The following is a 19,057-nucleotide window of genomic DNA, read 5'->3' on the forward strand; positions in this document are numbered from 1 at the left end:
TGCTTTGCATGGGAGATCTGAGCCCCACAGAAAAACACCAGGGGTGACAGAACACTTCTACATAATGGAATTTTAGTCTTTTCAAGTTTGGTCTTTTACAGACCTGAAAAAACACACACAAATTTCAGCAAGTCATGTAGAAAGAGTTATGCTACAAAGTCAGGCACGCTAACATAAAAAACAAGCAAAATAAGAATGCATGTACAATCTGATGTGTTTATATTTGAAAAGAGCCTTCAGATAATCTTGTTTATCCTCACAGACCTCCTCACCCCCACCCTGTGTGCTCAGAGCTCACATGCTGGGAAGCTCTATGATGTTTAACCACAGACCCATTAGTTTACAACTCCTGAATGCTCAACTCTCCGCTGTAGCAGTGCTCTTGACAATGTTTTATGTGCCATTAGCACTTAGATTGCCTTTTCAAAAGTAGGGGAGTTAGAGTTGTTTGAGAGTCCAACTACTAAATGCTTTTAGCCCTACTAACCTTACACATTGCTCCAGAAAAATCTTCATGCAGAGCCTAAGAAGTTTTCTTTTAAAAACTTATTTCCTCCACTTTCAGACAACTGTTGGCTTGCATTTCACTCCTCTCTCAAACAGTTTGAAGCTACATTTTCTTACTTGTATTCCAGTAATGCCTCTGAGCTTTAATCAAGGACCAGGTCCCACTAAACTGCCAATAGTTAAGGCTCAGCTTTTAACAGATATCATTAACAGAAAATGAGAGGTATAGTGTGGGAACAACTGTGTGGTATTTAGTACTTTTAGCATATAAGTAAAATGGGTATAATAGCCCTGCTCTGCCTTACAGCAGTGTTGTGAGAACAGATACATTAAAGATTACAAGGCACTAACTAAGATATTATGGTAAAATGGACAAGATAAGCATCTAATCAGCTCCTTGAAATCAGTGGGAGTTTTGCCTAGCAAAAGGCTCCTGGATGTGATTTCAGAAGAGTAATTCACTACATATTATGAGAGGGGAGAATTTCTAGAAGTGTTTGTTACCCACCTAGTGCCGGTCCCTACAGTCAGTGTAAAATTCCCAGCTATAATCTGGCTGATGCTTAGTGCTCTTGAAAAACCTAACGGTTTTAATGTTCATATGTAACAAAAATTCAGGGTTTCATCCAAAACTCACTGAAGTCACCTGGAGCTTTTCCCTTAACTCTTGTGAGCTTTGGATCACAGCCTGCAAGATTACACGAGTCTAATACTTAATTCTGAGCTGGAAAAAACCAAGTCACACCCTCACCAGGGAATCTGAGGAAAAATAGGGTATCTGTGCCTTTTTTATTTCTTTTGCTCTGGGACTGATAACTAAACATATCATACATACCAGTGGTTTCTCTGTAATTTATTAATAAATATGTATTCCTTCCTACATACCTGGCTTTTTTTTCCCTTTCTGTCCTGGTACCCCTTCTGTTGGTTCATGAGCTTTCTTCATTAACATGGAGAGAGAAGCATCATGTGTTCGAAAGAGGTCCACAACTTTGTATAAATCAACATCTGTGATCAGATCGCAGCTCAACACCAAGACATCAGTCTGTCAAAGAAGGAAAAAAAAAACAGCAAACCTTTCAGAGATAGAAATTACCACATATGGATTAGCATTTGAACACCCAAAACCAAATACACACTTAACTTTTTTCTTATTTTTTAATTTACCACTGCCAAAAATAGCTCCTGGTTTTTACCAGTGCACCTTTCTTGAGTCCTGCTGTTACTGTTGTTTGGTTAATGCTTATCCAGATCTGCAGCATATACAATATGTGACCATCTGAATTCTCTTCATCTGCTCCTAAGGACACAGAAGCCATGGCTTTTAAAACCAGCAAGAAATTCTGCAGTTATTTCAACAGCTAGTTTTAGTTATATAATGAGGTAGAAAAAAAATCTTTCTGAAGAACTCTTTTTAGCTGAGTTTGCATCTGGCAACAAAGTGCTGGAAAAGATATTTAAACTATGTTATTTTATTGGGGGACAAAAAAAACAAAGACTATCTAGGATGTGATTTACTCAGTAATTGCACTGCGATGGTGGGCTCAGTTTAGAAATACATTTCCTAAAACCAGCAATACTCCATATTAGAAGGAAAAAAAAAAAAAAGGATGTTAGGTCCTATTTAATAGGAGGCTTGTACTTTATTTTGATCTCAAAGGATTCCTAAATCCCTTATGCAGTTTTTAAGAGAACTGCTGCACAAGTCACAGGAACTTTATCACATATTGAGCAAGACATAGCAGCTTCATTAACGGTGGACACTACTAATATAATCCACCTAAAAACTCTTATTTAGAAAAAAATTTCCGTATTTCATGGGGGTTGCGAGATTTGCTGCCAAAAACCTATGAGTTCAGCAATTAACTTAATTTAAACTAATCCTAACATAATATTTGTGCAGCATGGCTAACACAAAAGTAGCAAATTTCCACTTTTTGTTAACGATCAACCTTCTAAAGGCCTCTCCAGAAGATAGTGTTTCTTTTCTGACAGTTACCATTTTCACTTTCTCTGCTGCCATTTTCCATGCTAAGTCTCCCTGCAGTGTGACATGGCTGCCTAATTTTATCTTTTTAAAAGACAATATTTAATGAGAAGGGCATTAGACAATACTTAGAAAAAACCTGAGTTAATCCATGGAGGATCAATCAGTAATTCTACTCTTACTTTTGAAAACTATCTTGGTTTAAAGCAAACTATTTCATGACTGACCTCTCATTCCAGAAAGGTTTATTAAAGAAAAGCTTGCTTTTTTAACTAACAGAGGAGATTCCACATTGTAATTGTGATTAGCTGAGGTCTGGTATTTACATTATTTGACAGGTTCTCCTATAACTGCTAGGCAGTTTCATGTGTTTACCAATAAGGTGTTGGAATTCATCATGTCACAAACTGTTGGAGCTGCTGATTTGGCATGCTGTGCAAAAGGTCAAGCTCTTCCATGTTCATGTGATTTGTCCCCACTTTACTGAGAAACACCTGGCTGCTTTACAGGAAGGAACAATCTGCAGGTCGAGAATTTTACACATTCAAAACCCAACTTGCATCACTCCTTTTAACATATTTTCAAAATGTGTATTTTATATAACAGTTTTGCCCAAGGAAAGTGTTTTAATTAGCACTTCTCTAAAAAAACCCAACATGCACACATTGGAAAAAACCCCAACAACCCAAACCACTAAAGTGAGTTGCCCAGCACTCTGGAGCAGCCCTGCTCCAACATTCCAGGGTGCACAAAGAAAATAAGAAAAAAAATTCAGCTTGGTATGGAAGCAAATCTCCCGCTTCACAACTGTAAACTGTGAAGAAACACATATTAAATATCCTGGAAAATCCTGCAAAATTTTCAGATATTCTGTTTTTACAAGAGCACGAATGAATAACAACATTTACAGAAAAGACCAAAAGGTATTCAAGACCCATATAAATAGACTTGTACTTTTCAAACTCACTTTATAGAAACAAGAGATTGCCAGCTTCAAATCTAGCTGCATTCGCTCCAGTGGTGAAAATAAGAAATAATCAAATGAGAGAGACTGACACCCCAATAGTCTTATACTAAGGAACGACTATCTGGACTTGTAAAACAAACCTTGTAATTATTTCACATTTTACTAAATGCTTTAATCTGTCACTAATGCAAAAACCCAACAAGCATTTCATAGTTCTGACCAGGCTCCTGGGTTTTTTCTCCTCCCTATAGGACAAGCTTTTTGCAAAAACTGAATGCAAGACCCCTGAGGAGCATACGGGAACAGAACCACCAAATGTCTGGTTGCCATCTGTTCTACCCATTTACTCTCCCAATATGTAAATAAACGTCAGTGAGCGCAGGGACCAGTGAAACACACAGTTGCTCTGTAAAGCCCACATTTCTGCCTCTCCTCCTGATGAGCAGAGCAGTGGCCTCAGAAGCACGCTGAGAATACACCATGAAAGGCTCTTTTGGGACTTGACAGCTTCCCCTTTGAAACACCACCCCCCTCATAAATAAAGCCCTCACTGTCTAATGGATGCACTTTTTTTTCCAGTGTACAACTCCTGAACGAATAAACTAATGGCTGAATGAAAAAAATAAACTATCCTAGAACCTTAGCAGAAGTGTGTGTTTTTCTTTACGTTTTCGAGGTGGGTGTAGAAGAAAGAAAATAAATGGTAGAACTTGTGGGTTTTTTACATATATACACACCAAATAAATGCAGTGCACCTTTCCCAATGAGCCACTGATACAAAGAAGAGAAGTACATACTTACTACATGCACTCACGTGCTCACAAGGGGTATGTGAACATACTTGACTTCATGAATTATGCAAACGCCTAAGTACACGCACACCTCTTAATGAAATACATGGAACAATGATTACATCAACCCCAAACTATTATACAGACGATAAGAATCAACATGAACTGATTAAAAAAACCCCAGCAAGCACACACCTCAAGCAGAACAACTGCAAAGGAAAAAAATGCACTCACAAATGCACTCTCCACACGCATTACAACCACGGGCAGGGCAAGGCAAAGGTCTTAAATCAAGAAGGACTGTCTAATGGATGGAGCATGAGACAAATACTTGGAATATCTGGTATCTTCCTGCTCTGCCAAACTTGACACATTTTGTGTGCCATTTTGTCTCTACTACTTTTATGACAAAGAGCAGGTCTCATCACAGACCAGGGCTCTGCCACAGAAGCTGCTATACGGAGCAGGTGAAAAGGCCACTAAGCATAAGAGAGCAGCAAATGATTTTGGGTTGAGGAACACAGGAAAACACTGTATTGCTACTCTCAGGGACAGCAGCCCTGCCCTCCTGGTAGCACAGCTCATGTTTTTGTGAGCCACAGAAAAGACAAGGAGAATATAATGCTCCTTGGAAGTGTTAACTTGGGCCTTAGCAATCCCTTTTAACCTCAGATTTGCATTCACTCACTCAAATGAAAAACTGACCAGTGGAGAAAAGTGGGATTCTGCAGAGATCATCCCACCCATGATCTGAGTTTCAAGAAGATTCTTCTGCATCGCTACTGACTTCATAAATTGTTGGAGTTCTGGGCTTTCAGTCCAACCATCCCTGAATACAGAGTATTCAGTTAAGTCAAGTATGAAAACATGGCACTAAGGTCCCCATATCTCCACTCTACCTTTCTGGCTAACACATCTCCACCCTACCTACTGGTTAACAGCACTTCACCATCAAATGTTATAAACTGTGAAATGGTCAGGTATTAAATAAGTTAAATACTTGATCCAGATAAATAAAACAGGGCAACATAAAGCATGAAGAGATTTATTCAAAATAGAGAAAACAGTAAGGAAAAAACGCTAAAAACCCGTATGTCAACAACTATATTAAACCCAGCACAATATGGAAAATATACACAAAAACAAGACCAAAAAGCAGATTGTTTCAAGAACTCGGATCAAGACAGCCGATTTAAAAATAGAAAACATGTTTTCAATGGAACTAATTCATACCATGGATCAAAAGATGGATGCAATTATATGGTGTAATATACCAGCATAAATAAAAAGCCTTGGACTTTCTCACACCCTGCATACAAAGGCAATGCTAAAAACCCTTTTATATTCAGCAATTATTGCTGGAGCCCTTATGATCAAACAGGAGATGTCAAGGTTACCACAGATAGCTGGCAGCAAATTATGAATTTTTAGTGGTATTTACTATGCTTTTTCTATCAAGTATAGACAAGGGCAGGACCTCACAGCCTAAACTGCTGATGGCCTCAAAAACAGCAGACTAGAAAATGAGAAAACATGTGTTGCAAGGAAACTGTAATATGAACAAAATCAGCCTCAAGAGAAAGAGGAAAACAAATGTCAGATTGCATTATAAACAGAAAAGAAGCAAAACATCCACAAGCAGTAGAACCAGCTTCTTAACAGAACTTGAAACAGACAAAACACTGAAGCTAAATGTTAAAAGTTCCTAATTGCAAAGTATTACAGCTGAGACTTTGACAGGAAAAGAAAGAAAGTCAAGAGATTAGATATACTCAACCTAAGTTAATACATGCACAAACAGAACTTTGCATCACTTCCTGCGGTGTCACCAAACAACAGGGGAGAGAGAGAGGAACAAGTTATAATTACTGCTGGAATTAGGACTGAGTTTTATACACAATAGCCTGGAACTTCACCCACATGTTGCATTAACAGTGGGGTTTGTGTGTAATGCTTTTTATTATTCTAAAGAGTGGAAAGGGAAAAAACAGTTTGGCTGTGGGCAAGCATTTTGATTGCTTGTTAGCATTCTCCAAGCAAAGTCAAAGATACCTCCCAGCAATTGCATTACTCACCACTCTTCAGATCAGAAACTTACATCCAAGGCTTTAAATAATCCCTTTTTATCTCAGTCTCCATTAAGAGACCTCCAATTTCCACACCTGTGACCTCTTTGAAGCTCTACGGCTGTTGCTGCAACTGGAGCAGGGAACCTCATTTATTTTTTGATGTCTGTAAGATCTTGTTAGCTACCAACTGAACTGGCCACCTTTGGCTGGGAATTCCCACTCTCCTTTTGTAATGTCCTTGATGGCAAGATTCAGAGGGAAATCATGATTTAGTACTTTGCTAGCAGACACAAAGCATTTACCTACTCTGCTGTCACCCTGCAGCAGGAAGTTTGCTGTAGACCAGCACCTTCTAAACTATTCTGATAGAGGACAGTGGAGGCAAAGAATGTCTCTCAATCTGTAATCCAGAAGCAACCTTTCCTCATTAAAGGATGGAAGAATTATTTTTTAAGATCTGTGTAATGTGAAAGGAGCGTCTTAGAGGCTTATGTTTCCCTTAAAAAAAAAAAAAAAAAAGACAACAGGAAAGTCTGATGTGGGAGCCAAGGGAGTCTCTTCTAATTTCCTGGATGGCCCTGAATTCATCAGGTGAGGATATCTTAAGGCAATGTGAATGCCTTCACATACGTAACCTGTCAGCATCACTGTTTATCTTCCCAAAGAAAGCTGCAAGAAAGATGCCAGAAGCTGGGGAGGAGACTTAACCCCAGTCCCATCATATGGCTCATCCTATGTTTTGTATCAGATGGGACCATACAATGAAAACACCATTTTAGGTTATCTTTTCATCTCACGAGCTACCATCCAAAATCAATATTTTTTAATTTACATACATATAAGCTAGGAACAGGAAAGATATTCAAGCCTAGAAGGCATCCTGTCTCCTCCCAGAAGGAAGTCGTGTTACCTATGCTCAAACTGACATGTGAGGTGGAAAAGTGTAATTTACAGTTCTCAGCAACCAAACCCAGAACTATAGAGATGAACAGAAGTTCATACACTTATTAAGGATACTTTCAAAGCAGGACATTGATATTATGACACTTAGTGAACTGTAAAACTTCTGGTCTGGAACATAACCTTTGCAATCCACTTTTTTCTCTGGTGTCAACGAAATCAATCTTGTCCTGCTTATACAGTACTCCAAAAGTAATTTTCCCAGCTTATTCCTCTACCCCCATCACCCTTCTTCACTGGTTCTGTTTTCTATCACATGAACCACAAGCTGTTTACTGTCCTTTTAAAAGCCCATCCCATCCACTTGTCACACACTTAACAAAACTACTTCTACCGCACTTCAATACAGGATGACAGCCCTAGTATCTATTTGTATCTTCTAAAGGGTGTGGCTTCAGCCTCTGCTGTCTTCATTTTTTTCTTAGTAAAAGAAATCTGCTACTCTTACACTTAACAGAACACTGACAGTTGTCATCCTATCAGTATCCTGGGGCACTGGACTGACACAGTTGATCCTATAATGGTAGGTTCTCTCATCTGTCTGAGATCAGGGTCATCTCCTGGGTTTATGTCCCAATCCTGAGTATGTGGTTTTCCCATCTAAAGGCATCCAGAAGCATGCACTGTGCCTGCAAAGGCTCAGGGGAGCACTCCAGAACCCAGACCCTGCATTTGCCAGCTCATGGAGGGTAAGCCTGGCAAGGTAAATTCTCTCCTGGCTCAATGCAGTGCATGGACAGACCCCTTCTCCACAGGCAGAACTCCAGAAACAAATGGCACTCTCCTCATCACTCTTTTCCTGGAAGGCAGGTTTCCAGGACTACCTGGACGGCAGCACTGCCAGACCTGCTGTGCAGCTGATCTTGGACTCTGCCTCCCATGAACAGAAAGGAGAACGCAGCAGTCGGGCTCCAACCTCAACAGCAGCAGAGCAGCAGGAATTGCTGCCAAAGACCAGAGCTCAAGCCCAGGCTTAACACTTAATGTAAGCAGAGCCTTAGGCAGTCAGGTGCTGCAGTCATACACACAATAATAATAAAAAGTAGTCCTAATGGAGCTCAACCGGCTCAACTTATTGAAGGGAAAGAAGGCCTTTGCCCACAGCCAGCAATCAGCCCAACTGCAGATCTCTCAGCAGCACAACAAAAAGCAGGAATGACTGGATTCAAGGGCTGGGAACCAGTGATCAGTATAGGAATAAAATACAAAGTGGTTTAAGAGGGAGAATAAGTATAACCTGGAATAAAATATCAAAGTATGTAACAGACAATTCATACATTCTAGTAGATGAAGAAAGTCTTGCTATATTTCAGAAACACTTTTGCTAAGTCATCCCTAAGTTTTGGGGCTAACAGACCCAACTAGTGGGTGCAAACTCCCATAAAGACTAGAGGATCATAATGGTTCCTTGCAGTCTCAAACTAGACACTAAATAAACACCAAAATGTACAAGCATGTGTCCTCAGGAATCATTCTGCCATCCTGCAGCTAGTATCAGCACGATCTTAAATTAAAAAAAAAACCTTTCCAAGGTCAAAACAAGTCATTACACAACATCCAGTTTCAACACTGCTTCAAAAGAAAACCTGAATTCTGATGTACTCTGCAAAGCAGAGGCTCTGTGAGACAGCTCAGTGAAACCAGCCTGCACAGGAGTGGAAACCACCTTCCTGAAACTCCATCAGCCTTGTTCAAATGTTGGGGCTCTTCCCTAAATACTTTTCATGCTATGGTAAATAAAAGCACTATTATAAACTGTAGATTTCTAAACTAATCTTCCACACAGGATCATTTTCTCCTCTAGCACCTTTCCAATTTTTCTAATGGTGTTTGGTCTGCAGCAACTGCTGTTGTAAGAAAAATGTTACGAAAACTTCAAGACCTCCAATGCTTTTTCTAGCACTATTAGTCTACATCGAGAACTTTCATCATCTTCCCAAAGAAGCTGATTGAATTTATACTACAGAAGAATATCTAAATTTGATTCATGAAAAATCTAAATGCACATTTGCTTTTCCATTTTCAGCACAGAACTGAAGAAAAATGAGATAACCTGTTTGGGTTTCCCAGTTAACACAGCATGACAAAAATGCAAAATTAAATTCCAGGCATCCTAAAGTCCTAAAGTCCATGATCTCCAACATGGGTTTCACCAAATTAAACAGTGACAGAAAACCAGTGCTGAGAAGAGTGACAGTCTCTGGGATAGCCTGTGCTGTTCACAACACCACATTCCTATTATCAGTGTTACACAACTGTACCAAGCTGCAAAACCATACACAGGGGAAAACCCTCTCCAGCACAATTAAGTCCATGGGCTGACGTTTGGCATCTCCTTCCTTCCACATTCCCCAAAAACTGGAACTAGGTACTTAGGCTCCAACACACAGATCAGCTGTGTCTGATCTGAACAATTCCATTTTCTCTTTCAGGGGAAGAATATCACCTGCAATTATATCTTCTGTGGACATTTTTCTGGAAGAACATTCCTTTCTTGCTGCCTACAGCCTTTTTTGCTTTGTTTCTAGGCTGTGGGATTTCTACTTGTGTATCTTCCCCACGTCTGGATCTTAACAGATCTTCCCTCATAGAATGTTTGGGCTTTTCATGGCAATTGTGGGCATTACAGCTATCACAGTGTCATCCTTAAAGCACACTAAGTTATTTACACAGGGCAGCTGTATATATTTTAAATAGGGAAAATGAACGAGGATTTACCAAAATGAACACTATTATTTACTCCCCAGAAATGAAAACTAGTAGTGGCTGACAAAACCAGGAAAATATTTTTACCAGGATGCTTTTAAATAAATTACTTCAGCTATATGCCTGGGCAAAGAGCTTGCTGTGTCTGCAAGTAGAATAGGCTGAATTTGTGTAATTCATCAGAAACCACAGAGGGCCTAAATGAAAACACACACTGTAATACAGGAAAAGCAATGGCCATTAACTTCTACATGGGAACAAGAGGTATTGGTTAACATAATGAGCACAGGCCTGGAGTTCCCAGGAGTATGAAAAGGACATGCAGTGGGAGATGCAACAATTGAACTGACAGGCATCTCAGGTCTGTCAATGACTCTTCTTGCAAAACACCTAAGGTTTTGCAGTTTCTATAATGGAAGGCACCCTCTTTAGTGGACAATGGGCAGAATAGCAAATGCCCTAATAATCACTCTTGATCCAACTTTCACAGCTAATTGCCTTATTCAAACTTCTGGTGTTTAAGGCATTATCCATAGCAAACCTGGGCAGCAAAATAATTTAATTAGCTAGAGTCTTCTAAAGCTGAGTAACATTAGAAAAAATAAAATAAAACAACAAACAAACAAAACCCCCCAACAACTGCTGAATTCTCTCTTACCCTGCCAGAAAAAATAATGATCAGCTGAAAGTCCTGAACACATTCCTCAAGCACAGAGTCAGGCAGTGGTGTATTGTTCCTCCCAGCCACACAGCCTGAGCACCTGCTATGTAGCTGCTTTCTACAAAGACCATCAGCTCTGCTTTGGGAATGGGACTTGGGCATGCAAACTGTAATAAATGTTTAAAAAAACAAAAATAATGTTGGCCAGTGCCTTCAGTTGTGGCAGCTTTCAGTAAGAGGCAGGGAGAGAGAAAAAAGATGCAAGATACCCTGTGAACAGCCTTCTGATACGTCTGCTTTCCTTACGAACAACATTGTTAAAGGCAGAAACAGAAAAACCACCAAGACAGCATTTTTATTTGCATTTTAAACACTTAAGTAAAAAATGTTTGCTGTCAACTGAGCTGGAAGAAAAATATTAAATTATTTGTACTACTTCAAAACAGATTAATAGAACATTTAGTTCAGCCTTGCTATTATATAGACCTTGTCTCTTACAAATGAATTTCATTTGGGTTTTTTATTTCCACTGACAGTACAAAAAAATACATAACTCTCTATTATGGGGACCTAAATTTTTCTTTCCATGCTCACCAAACTCTGCTCAGTCGTACCAAAAGGATTCAGATTCCATCTTCCAGCCGTTCCAGCAAGCTTCCTTACATCATGTGTTTGGAAAGGAGATTTTTCAGCAGAGGAAGTGGAGCGCTTCGCCGTGCTGGCCAAGACTCCACGGATCAGTGACCCTCAGCAGCACACGGACCACCACCGTGACATCACACTTTCCACAACACGGATCCCAAAGATGCACATACCAAGAGAATCTGGAGTTTCAATCTTTGTTTATTTGCTCAAAGAAAGTTGGTTTTTCTTCTTCTTTTTGGTAGCTTTTTAGGGTTTGTTTTGCTTTGCTTTTAAAGAGCTATATTACTTTGTAATCTTACTTTTTGAAACTGAGAAAACCAGGTGGACCACCTGAGATGAAACATTTCTCTCACAAGCACTCAGCAGTGATAGCAGCAGAAGACAAGCTGATTAATTCACACCATATTATTCAGGGCTTCCATTAACACAGCTAAGGGCTCATCAAGGGAGGAAAATATGAAATTGTTCCATTGCTGTTACTCTGCTGGAACGCCACATTTTAATCACTGTCTGGAGTATAGTTGAGTGACACAAGGGAGAGAAATGCTTAATAGAAGATGAAAATAATACAGACTCAGTGAAGACAAATGTTTGATCCAGGCACACCCAATCCACCCAAAACACAGATTCATCAGTTAACCAGGTTTTTTAACCTGCTGCCTGGAGAGCCCCAGCCTGGGAGGGGTGCCAGACAGCAGCTGTGTGGGTCTGGTAAAATTTGGCACAGGAAACAAAATGGTCAAATATTAGAGATGCCTAAATTTCAGAGGAGCTCATTTGTAAACTATAGTGACACCCATTGCCATTTATTTTTTTCAACAACAGTAATCTACAATCCACAAAAAGGGCATTAGCAGCCTGACGAATGGTACAAGCAGAAAGTCACAGAAACACAGTCCTCAACGGGATTTCCTGAGTCAAGAGTTTTGCCTCCTGTCATTCCAGCTATTGATTTACTCAGTTTATTTAAAAGCAAACAAAACTAAAACAAAACAGATTCTCATTCAAGGAGGAAACTGAGGGATTCTTATCTTGTTTACACCTGGAAAACTGTCTCACAATCACATTCTGCTCTGATTAAAACTTTTCTGTAATTTTCAGCCTATGTTTTCTCACACCTAATTTAAACCCATTTATACTCCACTCTGAGTATCTTATCTTTTCTAGTGTTTGTCCCACATTTGATACCTTTGAGTTCCACAGCTGCTCAATATTCCTGGCAAACAACTCCTTCTCATTGCCTTAAGCAATACAATTAATTTCTCATCTCTACCATAAAGAATACTTTACCTGATACATTCTAGTTTTGCATCAACCTTTCCTTCCTCCATCAGAGTGGCTGCTTATCATCACAGTATTTCAACTAGTACATTCTGAGACACTGCAATTTACTCTTGGGCTTCTAGCTCCTACACAAATTTCTTGTTACTATTCCCCAAAATCACAAGTTCTGTGTTACCAGCCAAACTCTATGTGCTATAACATGAAGGTTATGGCACACATTTTGCATACTGGTCCTGTGAATCAGCCAAAGGAGGTCCACTGAACTGCAAGAGCAGGCTTTTAAGAATGACAGCAGAAGTCAAATAAATGAAGACCTATTTCTGGACTGCAAAAAACCATACTGGATGTATCAAAAGACTTTACAATATGACTTGAAAAAATCATGTCCACTAATACCAGCTACAGAGGAAAAGCCTCCCTAAGTGAGCCAGGGGATTTCATTACATAAAATTACAAGGAGCATCAAAATAAGTTCACATTTTAAAAGGCTGTTTCCCATAATAACAATAACAACAAAAAATTACCACTGAAAGACAATCTGCCTACAAAACCAAACTGCATCATCTGCTACCACAGCCTGCAGCAGACAGCACTCAATCTTTTCTCTTGCTAGAAAGTATTATCACATATCATCACTGAAACGGTCAAGACTTTTATGATTTCCCTATTACCCAGATTCAACTCACGTGAATGCTCCAGCCAGTGCTGCTTACCAATGAAAACCAGAAACAAGGATTAGCAATAGTTATTGAGGAGAAAGCAAGTATATATGATTTTAAAGAAAAGCTGTATCTCTTCACCTAATTATGCCTCAGTTCTCAGTTGGAGAATTGTGAGGACAAACTGATTAATGGTGTTTGCTATTCAGACCCCAGAACTGAATGTTTAATAAAAATAAACAAAACAACCCACTACACACATCAGTTAGAGAAGTACTGGTAAAGAAAAGGCCAGACTGACACCCAGGCCTAGGAATACACAAAGTGAAACTTACAGGACCAAGTTTTCTGGCGTTCGCTACTTTTCTTGTAGGTACCTTAAGGACTCAAGTTTAGCATAATATTTTTATTGTATGAAGGATCCAAGAAAAGGATACATTCAGACTTGTAATGAACATGAAAACCCTAATGAAGCTGCTACCTTGTCAATCAGGTGTAGGCTGAGACAGCCAAAAATAACAAGAAGACTTCCAATAGAGCAAAGAACTTGCATCTAGTATATCAACTTTCGAAGCAAAATTGTCAAAAACACTATTATGTGTGCAGAGTGGGCAAACAGCAAACAAAAACTTCAATGAGTTTCCTTTGCTCTTATGAACTTCTGAACAACTTGCAAAAAGTAAGACTGGCAGTCAGATGGTTGTTACTGTGAATGAAAAGTCAGTCTTACCTGCCACCAAAAAACACCAGCACCGTAAAGAGAGAAAACAATGGAAACTACACTTCCTTAGCCCTTACAGGTTTTGCATGTATGCGCTCTCCTGCTACTTCTGAATGCAATTCTCTAAGTCCAATCTTGACATCTAATCTTTAAAGTATCAAGCCTCATTACCCAAGGAGCAACACAACAAAAAGGCCCAAAACTGCAGGCACAGCAAGCAGCAGTGAGACTCCTTCAGTTAATGCTAGACAAGGCAGCAAGTCATGAAATGTTATGCTTTAGAGTGTTTTATGCACATCTCAGAATTTGTGATCAGCAGTTCTGCTACCCTTAGCCGTATTTCTTACTGTGCATTTATAATCTTGGCTCTACTCCCTGTCACTTGCACTGCACACAAGCAAGTTGTCTATGCTGTGCCATGTTACCTCGCTTTCACTGAGCATACTTGCTCTTCTGTCTGTGGGCAATTAACTCAATTTGTGACAACTAAGTTTCAGCAACCAGTTTAAACTTCTCATCAGACTTTTGGCATGGGCTGCAAAAAGCCTGCCAGCAAACTATGGCCACAAGAAGCAGTTGTTTTCACCAGGGAAACTCATTCTTCAACGAGATCACTCTCCCACTGCACCGCAAACACAGCCAACATACAGCAGCTTTTCAGCTACCTCTACTGTGGAGTTCTCTCACCTCTATCACACAGGAGAGGGCATACCCTGTAAGAGGTGCACTAGTGGTATGCATTTACTACAGGAATGACTCCAAAATACACAGTACAGCAATCTGCTCAAGAACTTAGTATAGGCTTCTTTCAAATAAGAGACCACTGTCCTCTGTGCCCAGGCAAGCAGACATGGAATAAAAAGGGCAGAAGCAGCTGCTGCCACTCATACATAGCATCTGACTTAGGAAAACTTGTGTGGATTTCAGGACTACCTCACATCTTCTCTAAGCCTCTTTTCTGGAAAATAAACAGAGGATCAACACTGCCGCCTGTGAAGACACACTATTTTCTAACTCACAGACACTCTACTTGTTGCTTCCCAGGGCCCCATAGCAGACCTGGCTGGATTACCAAAAGACAGAAACCCCAATATTGATCAGACAATAAAACTGTAAGGTCAGGGTTCCAATTTGCAGTGCAGATACTTCCTCATTGCACACATGTATTTAAAAAATACTGCCAAACTGAGTTATGACAAAATGTGATTCTGCACATGACAGAAACATTCAGTTCAGTTAAACTGTTTTTGTTAATTTTGATTTTCTTTGTTATGCATTCTCTTCACCCTTTAAATACTAGTCTGTACATTAATCCCTTGCCAGATCTGTCTCCTTGTGCCATCTACACATCCGTATTTGCCATGAAGTTTCACCTTGTCTCAAATGAAGTCTTTCTCTTGGGAGTATATAGCCTGTAACACTGCACTTTATTAGGTTCAAAAAGAGCTTCAAAAAGAAACCTCAGGACTTAAGCACTCATTGATGTTCTGTTGCAACATTTATTTAAACAGGCAATTTGGCTAAGATGGCCTAAACAGACAGGGAACAAATCCCATGATTAAATCTACGACAACAACAAAAACAAAATTCTGTCCCAGATCACAGCAAGAGCTCTGAGCAGCGTTTCTGCCTTACGTGGGAGTGTTTTAATTATGCAGCTGGAAATTAAAATTCTATAAACTGCTGGTTCTATTTGAACAGCAGCCCTTTATCACATCTGGGCACTGTTTACTGAAGAGCTTACTGTAAGACCAAGGGAACAAAAGCAGAGGAAAAGCAGAAAACTGAAGCCCAGCACAAGTCACTGACCCAAGAGCGCAGGCACGCCTGTGTCATGACCAGCAGTGAACACAAACTCTCTGGAGCACCACTGCACTGCCTTAGACAGCAAAGAACATTTGTGCAGAGCTACTCCCCCAAGCACTAGGTAGACAGACAACAACTATCACACTCTGTATCAAAAATCATAGAAACAAATACAACCTTTTAATTCCTTGCCAGAAAGCTAACAGTGACCAAGAAGCAGCCAAAGCCCAGCCTGAACAGGCTCCAGCCTTCCCAGCTCTCAATTCCAGTCATTCAGAGTCTTTGTGTGCGTTCCCTTGTGAGGTGACCTTTACAAAATTCAGCTCTTTTGAAGACCAGGAAATTCAGTTATGCACAGTATCACTACACAGGACACTCCTTACAACACAACAACAACAACAAAAAATTATAAACAAATAACTTCCAGTTAAGTTCAATAAAAGACAGTAATACCTTAATTTTCTGGTGAATGTGCCTCAGTGAATCTGCTGTACCCATGTCCATGTTGTCACTGATGCACACAAAATCAAGCTTCATTTTTGTGTCCAGGTTTAGCATCTTCTGGATTTCCTTTCTTGTAATCACAATGACCTCTAGGACAAAGGAGAGTGAGATGAGATGAAGCAGAAAAAAAATCTAAATAATATTTATCACAAATAGGATACACCCACTTTTTTATTTAGAAAGGCTCATGGAACTGTCAAAAGGCTTGAGTAACATAACTGGGTTCTCCATCCAGTCAAGCTCTTTTGGCAACAGTAACTTTTCAAGAAAAGAATTAAACTCCAATGAATGGGAAAACAATCTCCCCTGCTTTGCTGGGTGGAGGTTGTTACTGAAAGGGACACATACATGTGTGGCATGAGCTAGCAAGATAGAAGAGACACTTCTTGTATCATTAACCAGCAACCTCAAACCATATGTCCTCAAACAGACCAATGAGACCCCGTGTTCATGTCACCAACACTTTAGAGCTTTGTCTTTTGCTGCTCCGATCCTGTAATCCTCTGTGGACAACACCAACCACACTATTACAATACAATGGTTAAACTAATTCTCAGCATCAGCTTGGCAAGAAAGTGGGGTAATATATGAGCAACAAATTCATTCCATCTACAAAAGAAAAAGGATAAATGCATATTTGAAGGAAATCAACACTGGCATGAAAGCATATTTTCCAAAACGAAGAATGTGAGAACAGAAGCTCTGCAAAGAAAAGACTGAGGAAACACGATGACAAGAAACCGTTTCCCCCAGTCTTAAGAACGGGAAGGAAAAGCAGCAATCAAATTTTCCAGTTAAAATATCCCCTCAAAACACCTCAACAATATAACATTGTATTCCATATGGAATTTTAACAGAGAATTATGGGAAATAATAAGTAAGAATGATAATAATAGAATAGGCAAGATGAAAACACAGGAATAAATCTGCATCAATCAAAACTCAACTCATCTTGAATCTATTAAAAAACAAGAGAAAGGAACTGTAAACATGGGACTTGTGTGGCATTTTAGTGCCAGAGACATGGCTGCTCTTTCACCCCCATACTGGATGCCAGTGTGAATTCAAAAGAGGCTGAAGAATCTAGAGAAAAGGACTGAAAGCACTCCTTGAATTAGGCAAAGAATTAACTGATAAAGGGGGAACTGGTGCAAGTTGTAAGCTCACACAGTTCAGCATAAACCTGTTGAGCTGGGCAAAGGCCTCCTAAATATTAGGAGGGATGAAGCACTTACAATTAGGGCAAATGAGACACAGTGAGTCACCCATGGAACACCTACTTACTTACATAGCAAGTATGAGGAACTAATCCTTAAGGGAGAGAACTCATGCCACTGGATCATTTAATACAGGGGTGTACAGCTTGGTCACAGGTGTGAAGCACAGAAGGAGAAGGAAGGTGGCAGTTTCCTTACTGAAGCTGAATGCATTTACTGAATACAACCCTGCATGTCCACATTTTCACTGGAGACAGGTAAGCTGAAGCACTACATGTGAGAAAGGAGAAAGATCTGACTGCAGCACTGTCACAGAGTCACAGCAAGGCTCAGGATGGAAGGGACCACACTGGATCATCTGAGCCAACCTCCCTGCTCAAGGAGGGTCCTCTCAAATCACATTGCACAGGATTGTGTCCAGATGGCTCTGGGATATCCCCAGTGAGGGAGGTCACACACCCTCTCTGGACAGCCTGTCCCAGTGCTCAGTCACCTGCACATTAAAGAAGTTTTTCCCCATGTTCAGGGGGGAACTTCCTGTGCATCAGTTTCTGCCTGTTTCCTCTTGTACCATTGCTTGGCACCACTGAGCAGAGCCTGGTCCATCCTCTGACACCTCCCTTCAGAGAATGAGAGACATTGATGAGGTTCCCTCTCAGTTGTCTTGAGGCTGAACAGGCCCAGCTCCCATAGCATTTCCTAATAAGGGAGATGCTCCAGTCCCTTCATCATCTTTGTTGCCCTCCACTGGACCTGCTCCAGAAGCTTCATGTCCCTCCTGTCCTGAGGAGCCCAGGACTGGACACAGCACTCTAGATGTGCCTCACCAGGGCTGTGTAGAGGGGCAGCACCTAGTGCTAGTGGACAAGAGCATCAAGTGGAAATGGTTATTTCTGAATAAACAGCCCCACAAAGCACAATGCTGATTATACAGAAGATTTTAGCTATCTAAATTTCCATTGCAGGATAAAAGTATTGGAAAAAAAAAAAAAAGAGACAGGAGAACAGGGAAAGAAGGGAGACATTCAGAATGCAGATTTCAACAAACAAAAAACAAATCCAAAGAACAGAAATTCTTTAGGATTTTCTAATTAAACAGAATAAAGGCAAAGTCTGCTCTTAGTTTTGCTCCTTCCCACTGAAATAGTAAGAAGCTAACATGGATAATCATGAGTTGATCTTTACATCTCCACAGAATATAGAAACAGTCAGGAAGAAAACCACAGACTCAGGATGAAGTACAGGATAATCACAGAGACAAAACAGAGAAGAAGAAACACAAAAGACAAACACAAACATAAAAAACCTGGACACTTGAAAGGTGTCAGGAAGAAGCTTTAGAAGAAGCTGGGGGGGATGCCACAGAAAGATTTGGTCCAGCACTCAAAAGGTGAACAAAGCCTAACTTCAGAAGATACTGAAGAAGCTCACCAGGTACTAAATAGCACTTTAGTCCCAGGGTGAAACAAAGCCCACAGGTGAGCACCACGAGTGTGCCATTGTCCCCACCCTGCTGTGGCCACACGGACTGAGTGCCTCGGACAGAGCCAGCAAGCCTGGCCCTGGGCCAGTC

At 40.2% G+C, this 19,057-nt stretch overlaps 1 protein-coding gene across 1 annotated transcript in view; it reads right to left on the reverse strand.

Moving 5' to 3' along the window:
• EIF2B3 (eukaryotic translation initiation factor 2B subunit gamma) overlaps positions 1-19,057 on the reverse strand; it is a 96,990-nt gene that overhangs the window by 76,983 nt on the left and 950 nt on the right. The window contains exons 2-3 of the mRNA XM_036388104.2: positions 16,217-16,356; positions 1,393-1,552 (exon numbers count right to left, since the gene is read on the reverse strand). Of these exons, the coding sequence (XP_036243997.1) occupies positions 1,393-1,552; positions 16,217-16,356 (300 nt within the window). The remainder of the gene's footprint in view (positions 1-1,392; positions 1,553-16,216; positions 16,357-19,057) is intronic.

This window comes from Molothrus ater, chromosome 9 (genome assembly GCF_012460135.2).
Source record: "Molothrus ater isolate BHLD 08-10-18 breed brown headed cowbird chromosome 9, BPBGC_Mater_1.1, whole genome shotgun sequence".
Classification (NCBI taxonomy): Eukaryota; Metazoa; Chordata; class Aves; order Passeriformes; family Icteridae; genus Molothrus; species Molothrus ater.